Source organism: Corvus moneduloides, chromosome 8 (assembly GCF_009650955.1).
Source record: "Corvus moneduloides isolate bCorMon1 chromosome 8, bCorMon1.pri, whole genome shotgun sequence".
NCBI classification, from domain to species: domain Eukaryota; kingdom Metazoa; phylum Chordata; class Aves; order Passeriformes; family Corvidae; genus Corvus; species Corvus moneduloides.
This window is the reverse complement of record NC_045483.1, coordinates 29,592,078-29,616,977: the sequence shown is the minus strand read 5'-3', so window position 1 is coordinate 29,616,977 and position 24,900 is coordinate 29,592,078. Positions and strand designations below refer to the sequence as shown.

Here is a 24,900-nt window from a genome sequence, read left to right as displayed (position 1 = left end):
CAGGAGCCACTGGCAACAAGTCTGGCCGCTTGCCCACGTCAGCCGGCACATCCGCCCGTGTATTTGAAGCACGGGAATTGCCCTATAATACAAAGGACTTTGGAGACCGCGGGCAACAAAACCCCGCCAGGGCCACTATCCCATCCCTAGCTCCGGACTCTCCGCAGCGCGGGCTCTGGCTCTCGTTGCTGCCTCTCCCAGAACAAGCCCCAGCGTCCATTCCTGGCAGGGGCAGGGTTGTGCATCAGGCTTGCCCGGGGTAATCGCACTGCAACGCCAGGCACGGCTTAGGGAGCGGCGGTTTTCCCTCCCTTCCCTCCAGCAAGGTGCAACCTTCTCTTCTTCTTTTGTTCTCAATGGCAGGAGGGTGGCGGCGGCGGCGGGAGGGGTGGGGAACACTTGCACCTACAAATTCTTGGGGGATAACAAAGGACTATACGACGTGGGATTAATTTGCATTAGCATCCATGAGGGCAGCAGCATCTTACGTCTGCAGGGATTAGCCGCGCCGAGCCCGGGCTTACCGTCCCTATCGCAGAGCTGAATCGCCTCCAGGCTGAGGTTCTTGATCACCTCCTCGCAGGGGCTCGTGGGGCTGCTCATGGTGTGCGCCAGGCGCGGAGCCTCCATCGCGCCCCTCGCCGCTCCTGCTGTGGCTTGGCCGGGGGCTGGGGCTGGGGCTGGCCGGCTGCGGTGCAGAGCCGCGCGGCAGCGCTTCCCGGCGCCGCCCGGCTCGGCTGCGAGCGCTCGGCGGAGGAGGCGGGCGAGGAGCGGATTTGTCACCGCAGCGAGCCGGGGAGGGGGCAGCAGCGAGGCGGGTGCCCGGCGCGCCCCGGGATCCGCGTTTAAAGGGGCCGCGGCCGCCGCCGCCGCGGAACCGTCCCTTCCCCCTCCGCTCCTTATGTAACGGAGGCCGCGCCTCCACGGGAAGCTGCCGGGGAGTCCAAGCCCTCCGGGTCAGGCCCTGCGAACGGCCGGTCGGGGTTCCAGCCGGCCGGCCTCGAGCACAGCTGCCCACCGCCGCGGCGTGGTTTGTTTCGAGGTTACCCCGTAACCCGAGAGAGTCGCCCAAGGCAAAACCACCCCCAAACCACTGTTAGCGACTTCCCCTTCTCCAAGCGCGCAGCCCACCATGACTGCTGCGTGCAATCCCACCCAACTGCAAGGGCTCTGCCGTCCACTCTGATCCTTCGATTATGCAAGTATTTGCAGAAAGAAATATTAGCCGGATTTAGATTGATAAACATAGAAAAGATGGCAGGTTATTGATTGCAAAAGAGGGTATGGGAATTAGCCGTTTCTGGCTGTCTGCTCTGCACACTTCCCACCTGCCCTTTTTGTGGGAAGGAGAAATAATCCACGTGGTAGCAGTGCCATTCCTATCAAGCTTTTTTGAAAAGCACTTATTTATCAGTTCCGAGCTTCAGGAACAAGAACAGGGCCAGAAAAGAAGAAAATTTAAAGAGTAATAGGCTAATAGATTAAACTGGTGTGTACCACTGCAGCATCATCAGGTGTGACAGCTCAGCTCCTTCCTCAGCACAGGCCCACAGGCTGGACAAAGGAGCAGCCTCTGGGCCTCAGGAGCTGCAGGAGTGCACTGCTTTCTCCAGGTCACAGACTGACTCTGGGATCAAGCTCACTGTGGTGGGATGGGATCACCAATTTCCAGACTGGAAAGTGTTTTGAGCCCATTTCCTACCACACATTACAACAAGCATTCCTGGCACCAGTTTGTTGTTTCACCAAACCAAAATTCACACCATTTAGCCATTGATCTTGAGACACCAGCACTGGCTGCTTTGAGAAACAGCAGTTCATTGCACACAGGCTCCCATCAAGACTGAGGCTGTGATGTTTCTTGGTCAGCATTGCATGACAGCAAATCCAGAGTCCCTAAAAGTCCCATTTCTCTTTCTGCAGTCCCAAGACCTCCCAGTGTCCTCTCAGTCCTCACTGATCTGGCACAGTAGCAAGCCCTATTGCACAGCTAGGTGTCTGTCATTCCACTACCACTGGACTTTGGGATCCTTCCATTTGTTACGATGGTTTCTGGGGACACTAATCTCAGAAAATGAACTCTGGTGTTGCCTTTCACAAAGCCACTGCCAAGTGCTGCAGCCTAGAAGCAAGGAATAGGTTTTAGGAGCTTGGATTCCTCTGACACCTTCAAAAACCTGTACATCCTGGGGAGAGAGTGCAATACTGAGCACCCTTCTGGGGCTGTGTACTCATTACACACACTTACACACACTTTCTTGCTCATCTTTTTTTTCCTGCCCTTTATTTCTCTGATGTTTTTCATCAGGATGGAAAATGTGTGCAGAGGGGTCAGGCAGGGGAGAAACGGAATGAGTGGGAAGGGAACCTAAAGGAAGAGAAAATGAAAAGGAAGTAATAACAGGAAGGGAGAGTGTGAGTCAACGGGGAGGTGCGAAGGGAGAGGAATATATGAATGAATGCGCAGACAGAATGAGGACAAATATAGAATCAGAGAGGGAAGAAATGAAAGTGGGTGAGACTGCATTCATCAGCTTTTAATTTTGTCTCTGACAAGCATTAATTCCCTGCACTGAAGCAAAACCTTTCTCCTTGATATTGCAACTGTTCTTAGCACACAGTCATCTCCTACATAAGGCTGGAAAATGTCTTTCTCTGAAGATGGTGTATTTAGTCTCTCAGCCTATGTTCCACATTCATTCCCTTCCACAATGTGGCAGACGCTTCAGCAGCTCACACAATCTTGTTACTTCTTTGCTATAACATTATATAAAGTCCATTTGAAACAGACGCTGTTCTTGAATACTGAGAGAATTCCCATCTTATTCTCTCTGCCTCTATTTTATAGACCTTTCTCTCCTCTACTTCTTATTCTATGCAACTGAAATCAGGTTTTTAAGAACAGATGGATTTTGCATAGCTCTTTGAAAGCGGACAGCTTTGGGGGTGTTCCCATTCCTCAAAGGCCTCTCATTTCTCAGCTACCTTGTAGCAATAACCCCTGGCTGAGCTATATCTGTTTCTTTCCCCACACCATTACAATTTTTTTTTTAAGAAAAGACTGATTAATTCTCCAAATACTGGCACAGACTCCAGTGTAAGTGTAGAGCAGAAAAATCTTTTCCATAGCTCCACTTTTCTAAATCTGGACCTGCCTGAGACAGTATTTTGCAGAGTCACACTTCAGGCTTCCTTCATCCTATCACTCCTCCCATCACCTGGGCGAGGGATTAACATTTTTTAAAGCTCAAATTACTCCCAGGTGTGATTCCATGCAATCACTTGGCAATGAATTTAGTCCTAAGTATTTCAGTCTCAGAGCACACAATGCTCTCATGACATTTTTCTTACCTGAGAGAACTGTACTCTGCTTGTCTTAACAGGGAATAGCATTGTCTGAGGCACAAGTTATGTTTGTGCCAAAGGATGACAGAGTCTCAGCATATAATCAGAAAATTTGTTCTGTGACAGATTATCCCTGACAGTGTTTAGCAAAAAATGTCACATACCACAAATATGGGTCAACATTATGTAATGGAAAGCCTGCCAATGGCAGCACATCGGTAGAGACAGCAGAGGGTCATGTGTTTAGAACTGCAAAAGCTTGCAAAGAATTTGCCACAACAGCAACCTCTCAGACTTTCAACATTTAGATAAACAGAATCTTACCAACTTCTGTAGTTCAACAATGTGTCTGTTATTACAGTAACCTCACACAAGGAGAGAGAAGCAGCATTTCCTAGCGTTATGCACGTACCAGGAAATGTGAGCTGTGACACACAGCCCTTGCCTGGCAAGGTTCAACAATCTCAGCTCTCCTGCCTCAGCCTGGCACTCACAGTCCCCCAGGTAGGTCAGCAAGATCTTGCTGCAGGGCTATGACTCTACAGCAGAAAGGCAGAGAGGCTGCCAGCCAGCTGGAGAGGTGTGTGGCTTCTTTCCTAAAAGGCACAAGCTCATTCATGCCCTAAAGCAAGGGGGAAAGGGGCTGTGTATTCCTTTCCTCCCCACAAACAAACCCTCCCCATGATTACAAAGTCCAGCCCCACCTGTGTTGCGCTCTGTTTTGGGAAAACTGCTGTGCGTTAGCAGCAGAGCACAGCACAGAGCTGGGCAACCCCATCCTCACTATTTGAAAACTCTTTTGTATTTCATTGTAGCAGGTTTTTATCTGCAAGTTATAAAAGAAACCCCCTTTCTCAGACCTCAGCAAGACTCAGAGTTCCAGCTCTGCCTTCCCACTTGGGAATAAAAAACGATGTGTTATTGCTCAGTGGACTGTGCAAGCATAGGGCAAAAAGGCTACAGACATGGTTTTCAGGAAAGAAAAACCAGAGAGGAATTAAAGACAGCATTTTGAGATTTTTTTTCCTGCTGTTAATATGTCACTTCTGAGGAGAAAAGCAAAATATTAAAGGACAGATAAAAGGAAGGATCAAAATCAGTATGGAGGGACAGTTGTAAAAGGTGCACTGACTAAACTTAGCATCTAATCCCTGAAGTTTCACGGAAATAAATTCTTTGCAATTTTTCAGTCATTCTCTGTCTTTAATGGACATGTCAAGTGTTTCAAGCATGCGAAGGCACATACTTGAGAATGATTGTGTGCAAAACATTCTTGAAATACCATAGAACTGAAGTAAAATCCACAGACTGGTGACAGAAAGACAAAAAACCATCCCAAAACTTAAGACCCTAAGTGAAAACCATGACTCTGTAGAGTTAATGTGCAGTATGACAAGCATCCTTTGCTAACTGAGACAGACATTGATGTATGACAATTTAGAGCACTAGGCACAGTATCTAACCAGGAACCTCTTTGTTTGTTCTCAGCAAAGCAAGAGCCTCCTCAAATGCTCAGACAATAAGGATGATGGCAGAAGTCCCCCTTTTATACTCAAGGAAAATCCAAGGCAGAACAGCAGTGTTTATTCTTAGCCCTAGAGTGAGTCTCCCTCCCTCTTTCTGCCAGGCACCCTGACACCAAGTTCAGCAGTGAGGCTACAGCTCTCCTGGAAATGTCTCTGCCTGCTGTTTTCTGCTTTGGTGTTGTTTGAGATGCTGGGAAGCCCCACAATTGCTGGGAACTCTCCAGTGAGGTGCATGCAGTGGCTCATACATCTCAAAATGTCTCTCCTTCCCTGTTCAGGGGACTTCATTTCAGCAATTGCATTCAGTTCACGCATTCAGGCTTCTCTTGCAAGGCCATAAAGCATACTTTAAAACATCAAAGATACAATTCTGAGGCCATCTTGTGACTTCTGGGGCCAGAGAACCTACTCATGAATCTGGAAAAATGGCTTCAGTGTAGGCAAAAGCTAGTCTACTACTTGGATTAAAGGACAATCAGTCTGTGAAAAAGGCAACCAAGGGCATATGAGGTAGAGATTCACTGCAGCACAAGTGGCACAAATGGGGTAACCAGAGTCTGACTCTGCCCAGTCTCCCAATACAGGAATTAGAGGGTGTCAGTTGCAGTTAATAGCAACGGCTTCAGAGCAAACAAAAGGAGGTGGTACCTTCTGCAGTGGATCTAAGAGTTGTAAGACTAAAGGACAGTGCCAGTGCTAGAAATTTTTGTTCATTGAAGGGAAGGCTGGAAAAATTAATGCAAAGGGAATCCTTTAGAGTTACTAAAACCACAAGTGACTCAGAGTCCCTAAGCTGAAAACTAATGAAGTCCAGGAAGGAGTTACTGAAGACTGTTATATGTGCTTGTCATGCCTTTCATCTTCTGTAAACACCCATTTTCAGCCACTGTTAAAGGGACTGTACTATCCTGGGTAAGTCCTTGGTCTGACCCAGGACAATCACAGAAATGCCCAGTATCCAAACCTTCATTCCTTACCACCCACCACTGCCACACCACCCTCATTCACAAGGAAAACTTCAGAGTATGGAGCCCTCTGATGGTACCGGTTGGGTGTGCAAATCCCAACCTAATCTAAGCAACATAAACAATTAAAAGGGAATATTTCTGTCCGATAAGGAAAGATATCAAGGAAATTATAATTTCATTAATGCTATTGATGGTGCTGCTTTCTGATTTTCAGTTTTCTGATTATCTTTATAAAGTCTGAATAAGCATCTAAAAAAGACAAATTCTTTCATACACAAAAAATTGTAATTGTAGTTCATGAAATTTATTTGTTCCCTAATGGGCACAAAGTACTGTTAATGCTTAGTGTTATCACTTACTAATTTCATTTTATGTTTAGCCTCCCTTTATGAGATCCAGAGTAACCTTAGAGAACAATCTGAACCTCTCTCCTCTGTGCTGTTAATCAGTCTTCCTACTTTTGTAACCACTTTCACATTTAACTAGTGCCTTATCCTCCAGATATTGGACCATATCTTGACCTTTAAAAGATACTACTGTCTGCTTATCCTTGACAATGCTGACTGCTATTCAGATTTACTTTCTGTCTACAGTTCAGTGGCCAGCCTTTGATACCTTTAAATGAATTTTAGCCCCAGCTGACTTGTTTCAGTAATTTCCTTAAGATATTACGTGGCACAGCATCAAATGCCTTCGTAAAGTCCTGATGTTGTTCTGTTCTCTGCTAATCTTCTGGCTTCATCATAAAAGATGTGGAGGGATAAACATTCTAATTGGCCTGGCTTGGTTTACTGCAGTACACCTGTGCCATATCAGGGTCTTGTTACACTATTCATCTCCATACAAATACATTTTCCCCTTTAGCTGCACTATTTATAGTATTTGTTTCAATTTGGAGCCATGCCCATAAGACAATAGTTTCCGTAGTTACTCTTTTTTCAGTTTTTAAAGACTTCTGGCATGCTGACACTTTATTAGTCTCCTGATACTTCCTCAATTCTCTCTGGGGTTTTTTAGAAACTAGCTGTTCCATCAGTTCTTTAAATACCTGAAGGGACACATCAGATGCACTTGTTCAAGTGATGATATTTCATTATGTATTTCTTAGTTACTTTTTCCCAGCAGTTCATAATTGCATCAATGATTTCTTAAGCAAGCCATTATTTAATCTCCTTCCCAATAAACTTCATGGCAAAAGTCCAATTAGTTTTAGGGAGAGTAAGAACTGGTCTCAAAATTTATCTCCTTATTACAAATTAATTACAATTAATATTTTCTTGGTCAAGTAATTTTGTGTTATCATGCCTTCAGGACTTAAAACACAGTATTTTCATGTTATTTTTGACCTCTTGGCAGCTGTTTCAGTGTATCCTCATGCTGTCCCTGTTTCTCTCCTGTGTACTAAACTTGGAATATAAAATCCAGTTTTGGTGACCCTCCAGTTTTCTGTTTCTAGCACAGTTCATATTTTAGTTTTACTTGTTTAAGTAGCCCGCAGTGACCCATTCTCTCTTCAGTGTTTCCCATTTTCCTTGGAAAAAGACACATTTCTGCTGGCTTTTCATTACAGTATCTTCTAATGTTCTCCCTACTGCCCTTCCCCTTTCCACAAAGCCTTTTCTGAAACTCTCTCAGCTGATCCTGTGAATGAGATTTTCCTCATATTACTACACCCTTTCACTGGATAACCAAAACTCTTCAGATAGCCGAGAAGAAGGTACAGTTCATTGATAAAGTTAATGAAGAAAATCTAAGTGGTTAGTTCCTCAATGTCATCTACTGATCTCATTTTCTTACAGCTATAGAGCTATAAGCATTTTGCATAAGCACAGAAGATGGGATCTAGGTTGATGTCACTGCTTTTGTACCATCACAATCTGCTATGACTGAGGTGATGTGGCAACACAGGAAAGACACCATTGTCTCATCCCCTGCTGCTACCATGAACACAGTCAATTAACTGCTAAGGAAACACCAGGAAGATTGTGTTAAATCAGTGACAGTAGGAACACCAAGACTTTCCCTCTCCTTAGCTCAGAGACTGCATGAGTAGTGAGACTGATCTTAAATTTCTCTCATTTGACTCAGTCACTTACTACAAGCTCTTCTACTGTTTTTCAGATCTATGATTATTTATATATACATTTTGCATTGACCCAGGCTGAATGCCAGGTGCCCACCAAAGCTGCTCTCACTTTCCCCTCCTCAGCTGGACAGGGGAGAGAAAATATACCAAAAAGCTTATGGGTTGATATAAGGGCAGGGAAAGATCACTCAGCAATGACTGTCATGGACAAAATGGAATTGCCTTAGATAAATTAATTAAATTTACTACCAACCAAAATCAGAGTACGACAATGAGAAGTAAAAAAAATCTCAAAACCACCTTCCCCCACCCCGCCCTCCTTTTTGGGCTCTACCTCCTCCCCAACCAGTGGTGCAGGGAGATCGGGAATGGGGGTTATGGGCAGTTCAGCACAAATTGTTTCTGCTGCTGCTCAGGGAGCAGAGCCCTTCCCCTGCTCCAGCATGGGGTCCCTCTCACAGGACCATCCTCCCAGCTTCCAGAGTCCTTCCCACAGGCTGCAGTTCTCCATGAACTGCTCCAGTGTGGGTCCCTTCCCATGGGCTTCAGTCCCTCAGGAACAGCCTGCTCCACTGGGGGTCCCCCATGGGGTCACAAACCTGCTCCAGCACGGGCTCCCCTCTCCACAGGTCTGCAAGTCCCTCCCAGGAACCTGCTCCAGCGTGGGCTTGCCACGGATTCACAGCGTTCTTTAGGGCATCCCACTGCTCTGGCATGGGTCTCCTTCATGGGCTGCAGGCGGGTCTCTGCTCCCCTGTGGATCTTCATGGGCTGCTGGGGGACAACCTGCCTTGCCATGGTCTGCACCACGGGCTGCAGGGGAATCTACTCTGGCACCTGGACCACTTCCTGCCCCTCCTCCTGCACTGACCTTGGTGTGTGCAGAGCGTTTCTCTCACATATTCTCAGTCCTCCCTTCCCTGGCTGCAAAAACTTCTGCACAATTAACTTTTTTTTTGCCTTCTTAAATACGTTATCACAGAGGCTTTACTGCAATTTCTGATCGGCTTGGCCTTGGCCAGTGGTGGGCCTGACTTGGAGTCGGATGACTTGGGCTCTGTTGGACATGGGGGGAGCTTTCAGCCACTGCTCCCTTAAGCCACTCCTTTAGCCATGCCTGTCCCCTCCCTGCTACCAGAACCTTGCCGCACAGACCCAATGCAATATGTGATCCACAACTGAAATGTCACAAAAATTCACCAGAAACAATTTCACATTAGAAACAGCAATGAACAGCTGTGTTTTCCATGGGTTTGCTCTGGTAGGAATGCATGTCCACCTAGCACCCATATACGGGCAGATTAGATAACGAGAATAGAGTATACAAATAGACGGTGAAATGAGCATTCATCACTGTTTCTGTAACAACATCCACAAGCATTTTAATTAAACCATGTTCTGCTCTGAATTGTGTCCTACCACTGTTACTTGTGTTCTGAATAGATGTCAGCCCTGCAGTATGATGTTTATTGATAGTGTAGCAATCCCCACAGATTTCCAGTTGCTGTACATACACAGTGCCCTGGAGTGTTTAAAGTCAGTGGAGGAGTTGTAGCATTCTGTGAGACTTAAAAATCCTAGAACTGACTCAAAATCTGTTAGTGACTGATTCACTGCTCCTGCTTCTTAAACCAGGCTGCACAGGAGGATAATTGCAAAGGCCATCTTTAGCCTAAGGAGTTTATTTGCCTTAGGATCTTTCCACAGTCAGTGGAGAGTAGAAAAATCTTCATCTGTGTCTCAAAGGGAGTTCATTGTAGGTGCTCGGAGCTGCCCCAGAGGAAGCAGGGGAAGAAAAAGCTTCTGAGGCTAAATTTAGTCTTTGTGAATGCCCCCTAAATTGTTCCTATGTGTGTTTGCAAGAGCCATCTTTGATAACATGCAATATATTCTGGAGTGAGAAATGAAAACAGCAAAGAAGTATGGTAAAACTCTCTCTCCTGGGCTAACACAAGCTCCTCAGCTCCTTGTCCAAAGTTCAGGGGGCTTTATCTGCACATGCTGATAGCGACAAGGCTGCCTGCAAAGCAGAACAAGTGTGCAGGTGTTGCCTAATGACAGAGGTGTGACAGTGACAGCTCCTGTGTGATGGAATGTGGGTCTGTGTTCAGACTTGTCCAATCACTGCTTATCTGGCACCTGCTGAATTCACATCAAATGCTCATCATTTGTAAATTCTTTTTCTCTAATTTCCTCTCCTTCTTCCATGTTAACTGCCCACCCAGTATCTTACATTAGTTTTTTTAACCAAATTTACCAGGGTTATTTATGTAATTTTTCTTTTTAATACCAGTATTTTTCTTCTTCTTGATTCTCTCTGTTCTTGCTTTTATCCATTTTCAGTCTAACCTCACCTACTCCCATCTGTCTGAGAGCCAGCTTCTGATTAATGTATCTCCACATAAATTCAATTTAGCTATCAACAGTACATTTTTGGGGTTGATCATGTGACATCCACCTGGTTATTTCTGGGGTGAGGAGGGAAAATGAAGTAGAAAGTAACAAAAAATTGTTTTCTATGTTGAAGCAGTTGATTTTAATTAGTGAAATTAAATTTCATTGGGTTTGTGTGGCAAATTTTTGGTTGCTACAGGGGTGACTCTGTGAGAAGCTGCTGGAAGTTTCCCCCAGGTGTGATGGAGCCAAGGCCAGCCAGCTCCAAGGCAGACCCACCCTGGCAAAGGCTGAGCCCATCCACATTGGTGGTAGCACCACCGGAATAACAGATGTAAGAAGAAGGAAAAAATCCTGTGCAAGAGCAATCAGAAGAGAAGAATGAGAATATGTGAAAGAAACAACCCAGCAGACACCAAGGTAGTGGAAAATGAGGGGGAGGAGGTGGTCCAAGCACTGGAGCTGAGATTCCCCTGCAGCCTGTGGGAAGGACTCACATTGGATAAGTTCAAGGGGGACTGTCTTCTGTGGGAGGGACCTCATGCTGGAGCAGGGGAAGAGTGTGAGCAGTCCTCCCCTGAGAAGGAAGGAGCAGCAGAGAAAATGTGTGATGAACTGACCAAACCCCAAATTCCCCATCCCCCTGTGCCACTGGTTGGGGAGGAGATAGAGCAAATCAGGAGTGAAGCCAGGGAAGAAGGGAGAAGTGGGGGGGAAGTGTTTTTAGATTTAGTTTTTATTTCCCATTATCCTACTCTGATTTGATTGGTAATATATTAAGCTGATTTCCCCAAGCTGAGTGCATTTTGCCCATGACAGTAATTGCTGAGTGATCTCTCCCTGCCCTGATTTTGACCCACAAGCCTTTCATTACATTTCCTCTCCCCTGCCCTGCTGAGAAGGGCAGTGACAGAGCAGCTTTGGTAGGGACCTGGTACCCAGCTTGTGTCAACCCACCACATAAATGTTCTGGTCTCTTGTCCTTAGCAGGCTACTTACAGTAGCTGCCAGTTGACAGGAAAGTCGTCTGTGTGGATTTTATCAATCTTAGAACGTATTGCCTGTCATGCTGTGGAAGTACTAATTTGTACACGTAAGTGACAGTAAAGTTTTCCAATACTAGATTGAGCACAGCAACAGAAGTAAGGGTGTGAGGTGGAGCTATCCAGTTTTGTACTTTAAATGCCAATCTAGACTAGCCCTACTATTTTGTAGCAATACTTTTTGCACTGTTTTGTTCCCTGATATTTAGGGCAATAGCTACACTACTACAACTTAATTCCTTGCATTTTTAGAACAATCATTACATTTTTAAACATATTTTAATGCCGTGGCTCCATCAAATTAATTTAGAGGTTGTACCAGCTTAATAATACACACTCCTACAGTGATATAGCTACAGTTCATAAAAACTAAGGACAACTTTCCCCCTTAATTGCTGTGTACCACCAAACTGCTCCTGTCAGGAGTGAATTAGACCTGGTATTAAGGCAGTACTGTATGTGTTTTTGGAGTAGAGCCAAATGTTCATGTATATTAAAACCTCTAGAAATGTATTGCTGCATATGTGTTTGCATTCATAAAATTTATCAAGCAAAGCTATTCAGAAAAGGACGATATGAAACAGAGTCAGCCTAAGGAGAGATTGACAACAGAAATATTTTATCACTGACCAAGGACTATCCTCATTTGTCTAATAGTGCAATAGAAATGAGTGCCAAATCCTCCATTCTCTGCAGTTTGACACCTGAGCAAAAATGCTCCATTACCACCTTTAACATTCTTTCTTGAAGCTGAATAATTTCTCACAATAAACTAGGTGAAACAAATGAGGTATAAATCAAGCTAAGTTCAAGGGTTAATGAGATTAGCAGCTATCAGATCCATCGGCTATCTATAGACTGACCACTAAGTCTTATGCCCTCAGGAGTTAATTACACAACTATCACAACATTGAAAATGCACATGACTGGCCTCTACCTGAATTGCAAACAAAAATTCCCACTCCCAGCACAGGAGCAGTGATGTCCAACAAAAATGTGACAGCAAATAATTCAGAGACAAAACACAGAAAAGTATTCCAGAATGTCTTCAGGGCTTCCTCCCATGCTTAGGAGGCATGAGGGATGCTCAGTGACAAATAAGACAAAAACCGGGAAGCCCAGCTGTCAAAGCAGAGGTTGGTCCCCTCACTCCTCTAACCAGGGAGTTCAAAACTGCTGTTATAATTAACACTTGTAGAAAATGATTTAAAAATGTGCAGTGATCATGATGGCTAAGGTGGGGAGACCCAAGCTCTCTGGGTCTTGGTGACTTTAGTGCAGTGCTTCTGCAGCTGAAGAGGCGCCACGCAGCCCTTTTGGGAACAGTTGCTGTCAGCGAGCATTATGAACTCGCAGTCAGCCTGGACAAAGATGTTCATTCCCAAAGCGTGCCTGTTCGGCTGCAGAAGGCAAATGCCTGGAGCTAACACGAATGTCAGTAAAGAAATAGGAGCAAGCTGTGGGGTTAGACAGTCACTTTGGGGGTTTGAGCTCTCATGCATGACAGCACTATCTAAATGGAAATAGTATGCAAACTATGAATTCACCCTGGAGTAAAACCTCCTTCCTGTATCTTGCTGGCAAAAACACTTTATCAACATATACATTCGCACTGAAATAGATCATGCAACCAGCTTTGGAGAGAACATGTAGTCTTATCCCTATTTTCTCTTTTTGGATTTCTCCACCCTCTTGAGGGATGGTGGTCTGAACTCCTTATACTGTCAAACTCTCACTGACCTCAACAGAAAACAGCTCATCTCAAAACACAGCTGAGCAGAGCAGCCAGCTGCCTTTGCTTGAGCCAGCTGTTCCCAAACCGAGGTTGCAATCCCACATGCAGCTGCAAGGCAGGCAATGAGAGCAGGGTCAGTTCTCCAGCCTATTATGTGGTGCTTCCACAGACTGTGGGAGCAAAAGCTTTGCTACAACACTGATCATGGGTATCTTCTTTCACTGCTTTAAAGTTGTTTTCCCCTCTTCCTCCCCCTCAACTAGTGATAGAGTCTTATTACTGCTTGATCCAGCTGAACCCTAAGGCAAAGTTTTCAGCACTGGGCGCACTCCTGCAGAGAGAGTTTTGTATGAATTATAAAGTCAGGGCATTCAAATAGTACATCAATTCACTTCCCACAGGCTGTCTTCATGAATGCTTACTCATCTTGAAATGATGGTACTCTAAGAAGTCACTTAAGCTCTTAAGCTTTCCTGATCTCTTGTCACAACTTCAAGAACAACCAAAAGGAAGAACGCTTGGAAAGGCATAAAAACAAAATCCATAGTCAGAAAAATTTCTGTTGCTGCAACTGCTGCTAAATAAAGAGATCACTCCCTGCACAGATGCAGCATAACAGTATGTTCTGCTGTATAGATCATAACAAACTTCGATTCAGTCATTTCTGCCACCAAAAGATTATTGCTGTGGTGTCCTCCTTGTTTAGGGACATAGGCAAACATAAAAGCCCCTCTGCACACACCCTTCTGGAGACTGCAAAGGAGAAGCAAAGAGATGTTCCCCACACTTCCATTGGGGGAGGGCTGCTGGCTATTTCTGACAATCAAATTCTTATTCTGGCAGAGATATCTTAAAAATTATTTTTTGTTGTCATTACATGTAGCAGTATTGGTAACCTCTACAAAGCACTCTTGTGTTTCAAACATAACGTTACCACACAAACATGGGCTGTGCCGTTCCACAAAGGCTAAGCAGCACATTTCTTACTGCCTTAAATCGTGTCTTCCAGGCCTTCTGGAGATCAGAGGGGCTGGCACAGGGGAGCAACTAAGTGCAAGTCACTTGTAATGTTCTACCTGCTAACTAACGAGCAGACAAGCCCTGGCAGGCTGGCTGGAGCTGTGGGCACACAGCACTTGCTATAGCTCATTTCAGAAGGGTAGCACTGCTTTCCTCTCTCTCATGCCCTCTGCCACACGCCAGCAAGCAAACAGGAGCACGGGAGCAGCTGACCACTTCTGATGCCAAGGACTGTGTGCACGCACTGTAACAGCCTGTGCTCGCCAGCACTTCTCAAAGGAAACGAGAAGGCAGTGTTCCTCTCAAGCCTTGGGTAAGGGCAGGGAAGGGAGAGGGAAGGAACTCCCCCCGCCGTCCTCTTTATCCTGTCGTGGGAGCTAAGCAAAGCAAGCCAGATTTAGGAAAGTGTGTGAATGCGAGACCATGGCAGGTTGTCCCCTTCCACACAACACAGCAATTGAGGGAGTGCTGTCAGGGCCACGGCACCAGCTCTCCATGCAGAGTTCACATAGTCTGGGAAAGTGGGCAAGGTGGAAGCACAGGAACCCCTCTGCATCCTGATGCTGTTCCTTCCCTTCCTAGGGCACAGCACAGTGCCTGGGACAGACAAAGAAGCAAACACAGGGCAGAGGTGCTCTCATAGAATCACAGAAAATGCTGAGCTGGAAGGGAGCCACAAGGATCATTGAGTCCAACTCCTGGCTCTGCACAGGACTGTTCCCACTCTTAAAACCACTTTGCCCTTTTCTTCCCCAAAGTGCTTTCTCCTACTCACTGTCTTTGCTTACCAGAGGTTCTCGGAGAAAAGAAAAAAAAGGAAAAGACACAATGGGCAAATAAAACTTGCCATTTCCAGAGATCAGCCAGGACATGGTAGGGATGCTCCTTTCCTGTCCCCAGTCAGGGACATATAGAGAAACTGTAACTCTGAAGAGTCAGGAGACATCTTCTTGCCATGTACATCCCGACTGACTGTCCCCTCCCCACGCTGCCGTAACACTGGGTCTGCAGGATCACTGAACAGCAAGAGGCTGGTGGAGAGAATGGACTCCACACATTTCCATTGTTCAGAGGCAGTTTATCAATTGTTTGAGGACCTGTCCAGGTCAAGTTTGGTTCTATTTTCAGAGCTGCATAATGACTGTTGATGACATCTGCCCATGACTGGCAGCACACATTGATGAGTACTGTAAATGACCAGTTTCCAAATGTATAGCCACGTGTCTCCTTTCTGCTCCAGGCAGCTGATAAAGATCCACTGGTGGTAGCTGCTGTCTAATACGGTAAATGATTTTGGAGATTACAGTCTTCTCTTGTGTAATCTTCTTACGTAAGGACTGAGAAAAAACATGTGATGTGCAGAATTTGAACATCAAAACAGCAGTGGATTTGGAGCTCAACATTTTGAAAATCTTTTCTTACTATTCCAAGCTAATAAAAAGTCAACAGAAATAAAATTCACCTTCTTATATATACAAGAAATTTAAACAAGAGCTGCATCTCACCATAGAATCTTGTGTGATAATCCACTACGTGGTATTTAGCTAATCAGATGTTCAGTGAATAATATGGGAGGTAACTAAGCAAGTCAATTTTAATTCTAAGTAAAAACTAAACAAAACCGAACAAAAAGCTTCAAAAACTGGAGCTTAGAGATTGCAAATGGGTTGTTCCTATGGTAGGTTTATGTTGGAGAAAAACATGTTGTTCTTCCTAACCAGCTACCTCATGGTGACACGCACATTTTGAGACTTTTTGCATGCTGATTTATGATTTCGAGCCACACTATTCCATTTGGTCTCCTCATGTGCTGCATCAGCAGCTCCTGCTGTGTGTTGCTTGTAGCTCCTTTTGCTCATGCCTCATAACTTATGCTTGTAGTAAAGACAGAGGGACTGACTTAAAATGTTTAAAATCTTAAAGGCAGAGAGTGAAGAATGTAAAAAACAAAACGAGATAAAGAGAACGGAAAAAAAGTAAAAGTAGCAGAATGAGTGGAAAATGCTGAGAAGCTCTTTTGTCCTGTTCATTCCTATCGATTACTGTCTGCTCTGTTCCTTTCTTTATCTTTCTTTGCTGTATCATGTGTCATACTGCAAGCTTTGAGAACACTGTGCTCAGATACAATGGCAAAGAGCCAACACATGCAAGACCTGAAAATACCAAAGAGATGAACAATGCTCACGGGTGGAGGCTGTTTGCAGTAATGTGAGAAATTTAATGCCTGGAGAAAAAAGGTCAAGATCAGGAGAGGGTCTGTCTTGTCTTTACTTCTGAGCATGAGGTATAGAGGGCTCACGGATTTACAGAACTCAGTAAGGGATGGAAGTTTTTCATTGCTTTTAAATGAGAGTTGTACCAGTTCTTAAAATAGCTGAGAAAATACTGGAAAAAACCCTCCACCAGCATTTGCTCAAACTTTTTAATAAATTCAGTCTAGCTGTTTGTCCTTCATATATGTTCTAATGAAAAAACGTGCTGGTGATGAGACTCACAGACACTGCAATCATTATGCAGATTATTCGGTGAAGGATTTGGAATAATGCATTGGTAAAGACTGGATTCCTAAAAGACAGAGGCAACTAATGAAATTTCACCTCTGCCCTGTTGATGCACTAGTAATAAATGAAAGGCCTTATCCAGAGGGGTTTTTGTTCTATTCTAAAAGCTGTAATTCTGAAATTATTTAGTATTAAAATGTTTTTCCTGCTGGACCTGATCAGCCTCTCAAACGGAAAACACAGCCTAAACATGCATATTTTATCAAAAACTTGTCTCTTTTTCTTGCTGTTTGCATTTTTTTCCTTAAAATGCAAAATCTTGCTTGGTGTACATTTCCTTGGCAGTAAGATCAAGACTGAACTCAAGGAAAAGCTTGTTAAAGCTCCTAACATTGGCTTTACAATGAAAAAACACAGACATAAATCCAAACACCATAGATGCAGCCATCTTATGCCCTTGCAGAATGGCTCTGGTAGAGACAATGTCCAAAGAGAGAGAGAGTAAGGAGGGAAAAAACCCCAGACTAGGGGAAGATCTATTGCATGTTCTTGTTTCATGGTGGAAACCCAGTAATGACACATTGATAATCTCTAGATCCAGTCAGTTGAGAAAATGAGAGTTTCCTGTGTTTATTACCAAATGAGAGCAGCCCTGTGACCACAAGCCCCACTGAGCTGTGTCCCTCTTGCTCTGTGCTGTTGCTGCTCACACCAGGGCTGCAAGTCTCCTGCTTTGCTGTGCTGTGCCCACCAAGTGAATCTGTTCATGTCTCTCACAGGTGCTACATCGGCATCCAAGTTCATCATTCTTTAGATAGACTCCTCAAGATAGCTCTGGAGAGCTGGTAACTCATCGTGTTACATACTTGACTGGAATTTCTAAAAGTCTTCTTTGTGAGGCAGACAATGACAGCAAAAACAAAACCAAAGCCAAAACCAAACAAACCAAAAACCCCAATGTTTTTAAACTATTTTGCTCTCATCACACAGAAACACAGAGCCAGGGGAGTTTCAAGAAGCTAACTTTTCGCTCAAATCTATCTTTTCTATTAAAAATCTTCGTAAGGTTCTTCCAGCGCTCCTCCTCCTTCCACTTGCTGTGTTGTTTTCAGTCCTAAGCAGTAAGTTGGCTGTCTGGCTCTCTTCATTCACTGTGACATTAGGTACTTAAGCCTAAGGCGCCAGCGTCTCTCAAAAGGTTGCACAGGGTGGCAACGCTTTGATTCGGAAGACAAAATGCATCCAGGCACACAGCTCTGAGTTTCACTACTTTCTTGACCTGTGCTGACAATCTGCCCTCTTTTTTTCTCCACTCCTAGGAGGGAGACATTCAGTCATCCAAATATTTCTTTTGGACACAAATACAGCTTAGTTGCAAAAGCCACTGGATGTATATGAACAGCAGACCCTATTTATAACTGTTCTGTGAGTGATAGATTGCCTCCAGGAGGGCTCCTCAGGTGGAGCTGAGCTGTTTGTGTTGGAGGCAGTGGCTGCACACCAGTGTTACTTGGTGGTCAAGAGATAGCTGAGCTTTCTTAGTGCTCCTATGTACACGCCCCAGTATACACTGTTATTTTAAAAGTCACTAATACTGCTTACTAGAATTCTGAAGGAAAATTTTTTTCCTCTGGTTCTACAAAGTTTTTGCTTTTCCTTCTGCACTGAAGTAAGTCATAGTTCTCCTTCTCCTCTCAACCCTCTTTTGCCAAGTTGCCTTTTTCATTCACTCACCTAATAACATAGCATACACAATATATTGTTGCTTATTTATAAAAAAACCTAAACATTTTCCAAGTAATAGAGGGTAAGGAAAACTGGAAGGATAAAATCTCTTATGAAGTCACCTAAGACAGAGATTACGTTCTTCCCAGAATGAGAGCACAAAGGAAGTTCACTGACTCCAACACAGGAGATGAAACAGAGATTCAGCTCAAATACCCTCAGTGGATAAGTAAAGAAGGATTTTCACAGGAAAGCTTTCTAAAAATAGATCTGGAGGTTGATGGCACTGTATTTCAACAGTATAATAATAACAATAATAATAACACCACCACCTTTATACCTGTTATGACACTACCTCAAGTAATTTAAAAATAATATGCCCTGAAACGATAAACAAATAATTTGGCAATGATCTGGAGGAACGCTTTTAGTGCAGCAAGCCCAGAATAAATTCAAGGAATGAAGTTATGAGAGAGTCTGAGCAGCAAAAGCCCTTCTGCTTTAAGAGATGTACATCTATCTATTACATGTAGACGTACATTGCTATCTATTTCTAGACATTGCTTCTAAGCTATCAAATATGTCCCTAAAATAACATTCCACCAAAACACAGATTAGGTCAGAAGGGAATGCTGGCAAACACCATCACAACACAGAGATCCTCCATGGCTCCGCTCAAGAGTAAATAGCTCCACGCAGCCAAGAGCACCCAACAAGAACTCCTGAAAGGATAAATTGTGGCCTACTCAGGTTTCATCTCTCCAGTAAATGTCTTACTGAGAGTAATAAAATATTGGATAACAGTGGATTACAAACATCAGGAGTTCTGAAATCATTCAAAGAGTGACACTCCAGAAGAACTCTTCTTGACTCTATGCCCAAACTCCAGACAAGAGTGGTACTGTGACATTTTGGAAAGATGTTGGTACATGATTTAGATATATTTTTGTATTCTGTGTTTCTATTTCAAAATATTGGAAAGGATGTACATAAAAAGCTGAAGTTTTTTCCCTCACGTTTCAACGATTAGTAAACCACAGTATGATCTCTACGTGCTTCCTGTTCATCACAAGTCTACAGAACATAAAATCCCTTAGGAACAGAGAAAAATTATTATGCAATCACAGAAATAGTATGCACCAAATTAGGTTGATTTATTTACTTTTTAAATGTGAGAAGTATAACTGTCTTAGAAAATTGTGTCAACATCCTTAGAAGTAAAAAGGCACACAAATTTAAGTCTTGAATATACCCCTGCAGCATATTTTGGAGGCGAACAGGCAGAGACTATCTTAGATCTGAAATAAATACTTCTGAAGATGAAAACTTATCAGCAATGATCATCCCCTCCAGTTCTGTGCACTCAGGAGGGGAATGCAGCTCCCATGCTTTGACTTGTTAGTGAACAGAGCCTCATGGGCTGGAGCAGCACAGTCTGTGAACAGAAGGGCAAAACCCCTGTGCACAGTTTAGGTACAAATGCTGATTATGGAAGTCACCTTATCTTGTTGCAGAGAAGCACCATGCCTTGAGGAGCCTTCTGTAGCTGTGTGTCTCTATAGTGACCTAAGCAACGTGCCCTCCAGCAGCCGCTGCAGTAACCCCCCTTGGGCGGGACGGGATGTGTGACCTGAGCAGCTGCAGGGAGACCTGCCCAATTACAGCTAAAAGAATAGTTGTCTGCTGTGTGTTCTGTGTATGAGTGCTCATTTTAATTAAGGTTTAATCTCCTCAATCTCTACACTAATCCTTGGTTCCCTATAATAATATTCCCACAGAGGACTCCAGGGTATTTTCTGGCATCGAACAAGTCTTAACTGATGGGTTTGTTCTGGTTTTACAGACTCCTGTGTATCCATCTTTTTTTTATTTTCTGAGAAATATGTCAGGCAGAAAAAAATATCACTGTTTGAGCATTAATTGGATGATAATGGCAATTTATGGATTTGAGGAGGAGAAAAGGTGCCACTAGAGTGTGTAAAGTGGGCAGCTGGCACAGTAGCTTCTGCCAACGTTTGTGTCAGCGTGGGAGTACAGCAATATGGTAGCTGTTAACGTTGCACTCAATAAATATCTCATCATATGTGAAGATGTGACTAGCCTTTTAGAGGAAGAAGCTGAGTATTCTCTGCATCTGTGGCAGGATTTTAAGTGTAATCCCAACAAATCTCAGCAGGCCTTCATGTGTGCTTAAATACTGTACACGTAAAATTGCTTTCTTGAAATCTAGTGTATAGGGAAGCAGTGACATAATAATGAAATGATTCACACATTGAATTATCCAGAGAAAAACAGTGTAATGCTCAACATGGCACTTTTTCTCAGCTGATTCAAGCCTTAAGGAAAAACACACAGGCCTGCTGTTGTCCAGTGCATGTGGCAGTTTTTCTTACTATGTGACTTGGATTCTGTGTTATATATTTGTGCATCCACAAAAGCATTTAATTATTTCCAACTTTTTTTGTTGCTGTTAGAAATAGGAAGGGCATTAAGATTATTGTTTTAGGACTGAGGAAATTGTTTCTGTTACACACGAACTTTTAACTATTGGAGTTAAACAGCAAAATAATGATATTGTAGATTAAAATGGCACTACACATTTTTTGGGTATTTTTCTACACCTATTTCTTGCCATGAGGTTTCCTCCTGTGGATTTTCTACAATCCTTACACAATGATTCACTACATTCTTTTATAGGGAAAAAAATCTGGTGTTAGGGTTCTGTCTTCTACTCACGTTCTCTTTACATTTTGCCATGACATTTCTCTCTATGAGGAGCGTGCCCACCCTTTCTCCACCTTCTTCAAAAGCCTTTTTCCCTGCCTCCATCCACCACTGCTATTCTTCTGAGTGTCATCCCTACACAACTACTAATTCTGAACAAATCCCACACCCCCATTCCCTTAGAAGGAAGTTCTCTATAATAAAAATTTATCATAGCATCAACAACTGAAACATCATCATTCTGAAGAGTCAAACCTACTGAGATTTTCAAGAATTTTTGTCTGTGAAGCCTCAAAAAGCTTGATTTATAGATGCAAGTAAAACAAACAGAACTGAAGCAAACTCAAAATATAGACTGCATAACAAAACATCCAACCAAATCACTTGTGAAACCAACTGGCTACACGGGTAAAGAAAATTTTTCATTTGGTGTTAATGATGCCTATTCACTCTCCAGCCAGCCTCCAAAATGAGGATTCTGCCCACAGAACATCACCCATGCATTTATTTTTACATTCACATAAGCATAGACTGTCTTTTATCAAAGAATTTGGGATTGTAGGTGGTGTATGAAAAAAGACAGTGCTTTTTTAAACTGAAATGACAAATGCCTTACTAAAGTGCTTTGGCTACTATGATGGAGAAAATGTTCGTATATATATAGAAAATTAAGTTTTATAGTTTCACATGCAAATATAAGAAGGGACATTCACACTTTCTTACTGAAAAGTTAATGACTTTCACATTTCCTAATAAAACACTTTCAACAAGCCTCATTAATGCAGCTGTTTACATTGACAGTTATTGGCATAAGCACACAAAAAGGGAAGATACTTTCTCCACCCTATCTCTTAAGCCTAAAAGCTTGAAATTTATGGCTGTAGAGAAATAGCAACGCTGCCTCACAGCCAAACCCCAAGCATAAAATGGCACCTTCTGAATGAAAATGAAGGTCCTGGCATGCTGCTCCGGAAAGTGAGACATTAGCTAGCTGATTTTAGCAGCAGGTGGCCAAGAAAGACTAAGGCAGAGGTGGGTATAATTTTTTCCTGCCAGCATGGGGTCAGTCCCTCACAGAGGAGTGAAGAGCTCATGAGGATGCGCCAGCCTGAGGAAGAACAGAGGAGTGGGGAACCCCAGCACCCTGCAAAGTCACCACTTCTCTTCCAGTTGAACACAGGCTATACTGTGTTGCTCCCTCATTTGTATTTACCAAAGAGGTCAAAGAGCAGCCTCATGCTGCCATCTCCAGACTGGCACGACAGCAGAGAATTTGAGGGGTGAATCTTCTACTTGCTCTCTCCCATGGTGTTCCCAGTGCCCCAAGCACACGGGAGAGCAGGAATCTGTGCACTCTCACACTGCTCAGAGGAGGCTGAGATCCAGCCCCTTGTCTTCTGCTTCCAGCTTGGGTTGCTCTGCTCCAGCAGATCCTACCTGGTGAGTTAGGCCTGGCTCGTAGCCAGTCCATGGGTGGACATCTGTCCTGTGGACGCTGGTGTGTGGTTTGTGTGTTTGATAATGACAGCATGAGGCTGAAGCCACGGCTGTGGTGGCCGGCTGTCCTCAGCCTGCCTTCCAAACCCCAAACAAGTCTTGGGAGAAATATCAATGGGGAAATACTGTATAACTGCATTTTGCATAGAGAGTACTCTGCCATGACATAGAGTGTGTTGTTTTGGTAAAATTTTCTTAATGAAGCAGTAAATCATGTTGTATCAAAATAAAGACAGCTGCAACTTATTACCCTATGTAACAAACTTTCCAATAAGAATTAAAATGAAAAAAAAAAAAAAACCTACGTGAATCCAAGGATGCTGACCCGTGTGAGGTTCATGAAAATGGAAGGTTATATTTACGAAATTTATAAAGCCAAGTACTATTCACTTTTTGTTTTATAGTGAACCACTACTCTGGTGGGGTTTAGAATCTTAAGGGAACTTGAAGCAAAACCACTCAGCTGCAGAGTAAAAGCACCTATTTCTTAAAACAGGTGCCAAAATAAATAGTCTGACATCCCACCCAGTAGAATAGAGCATTTTGCACATATATAAATAAATAAAACTCCACTCAGAAAACAAGCAACAAATAAATAAATAAAATTTTATCCTTGAGCATCTGTGATCCAAAGGTATTCAAGTCCAAGAAAACAAAGCGTATTTGAGCTTTGTCAAATACTCATACTATAGAGCAGGTCTAACCATCCCTTCAGACGAGGGCACCATCTCTTAAATCTTATTTCCAAATCGCTTACATTTACAGATGGGAAACCCGATGAACTGGGACACAGTGAATCCCTTACTTGCTGATTTCAAGAAGGGAAACTTCTGATTTTGAAAATTCAGTTTGAGAGTTTTCTGACATCATGGCTTAGGAGAAGATCAGCAATGCAGAAAAATACAATTGTATGCTGATAAATTCTGGAGACATGTGGGAACCAGACAAAAAAATGCAAGCAAAGTACAAATTTGAAGTAAAATGCATGTTGCATTTTTCCTCTTAACATGGGTATTCCCGCTCAACTCCCTCAGTCATTGCATACTCAGGATTGCATCAAGCCATTAATTGTACAGTAAATGCTCCTTTTGCTGCCTGTAGTATCACCACTCGCTACTTTCCGCATATCGGAGCATCCCATTGAATCCCATTTTCCCTTCAGGCAGTGGGTCAGGTTCTTCCAAGCCCCTCCACCCTAGTTTCTCTGCTCTCTTTAGCCCCTTCCTCTCTTAGTTGCTTAGTTCCCTCTCCTCCCTCTTTCCAGTCTCCCTCTGCCCCAGGAGTGCTGTACCTCGTGCACAGAGTGGCCGTCTGGTATTCTGGCTTGGGGGCTGCCTTTGCTCACGCTGGAGATGGCAACTTCTCCGTGGGCCCTTCCCGTCACTGAGGGCTCTGCACTGCCCTGCTGGTGCTCCTCCCCCAGCTCCTGCCAGTCCCCTCATTCGGACACAGAGAAGAGAGGTTTTGTTTAAAGTTGTGTTGGGGCCTCATGAAGGAATGGTCCTGCCCACTCTGGCCACTTGCCAGACTCCAAAGACACCTGAAGTGAAGGGTCAGTAGGGGTCCTGGGATATTACTATTCCCGTCCCAAAGTCAGACGGGCATGAGCTTTGAGTTCTGAAGGCACTGTGTCTACCAAAATCCCTTTGCAGCCAGTGCTCTTGGTAACCTCCCAGTACCAGAACTGGGGAGGGTGAGCAGGGGAGAGGAGGAGGTGGCTGCACAGCCAGGCTTCCCCTGCTGCCACTGTCATCGCATTTGCATTGCAGGGAGATGATCTGGCTGTCTTTGTGTGGCCCTTTGGCAGGAGCCCAGCAGCATTTCTGTGCCACTGCTCACATTGTACTGCAGGACTATAAACACAGGCTTGTCCACAGTGCTCTTAACAGCTCTGGAGGAAATCCATGATTGCCCAGGGTCAAATAGGCCAGAGAAGCTGGGCTTTCTGTATACCAGCTACTGTCCCTATCCTAATATCCTGTCTCTGGTAGGAATGTGGAAATTCACTGGTATCAGAGAAATAGGGCAAGGTAATATGATGTGACTGTGATCAATATTCTCATTCAGAGCTTGATGCTACAAAATCGTCTTTAATGCTCCACTGTTCCCAAAGACTCAGGCTGGACAGTGTTTAACATTTCTCAAGACCATGCCAAGGTGCCACAGAGATAAATAAATGAGGCAGAAAATATATAATGTTTGAGAAGAAAAAAAGAGAGTTGCTAGTGTGAGGAGAAAAATTATTTTGAAGCTAGAAAATACCATCTCAACTAATCCTTTCCCTACACTATAAATATTTAAAAGCATAAACAATGTTATCAATACTCTACTCCTTC

At 43.8% G+C, this 24,900-nt stretch overlaps 1 protein-coding gene across 2 annotated transcripts in view; it reads right to left on the bottom strand.

Moving 5' to 3' along the window:
- Positions 1–24,164, bottom strand: part of PHYHIPL (phytanoyl-CoA 2-hydroxylase interacting protein like) — a 59,066-nt gene extending 34,902 nt beyond the window's left edge. The window contains exon 1 of one of the 2 annotated variants that reach the window (XM_032115464.1): positions 23,856–24,164. In XM_032115464.1, the coding sequence (XP_031971355.1) occupies positions 23,856–24,006 (151 nt within the window). In that variant the 5' untranslated portion in view covers positions 24,007–24,164. Of the gene's footprint in view, positions 1–524; positions 789–23,855 lie in introns of those variants that run through there. The other variant, XM_032115465.1, reaches the window with a different exon arrangement.
- Positions 24,165–24,900: the final 736 nt, after the last annotated feature.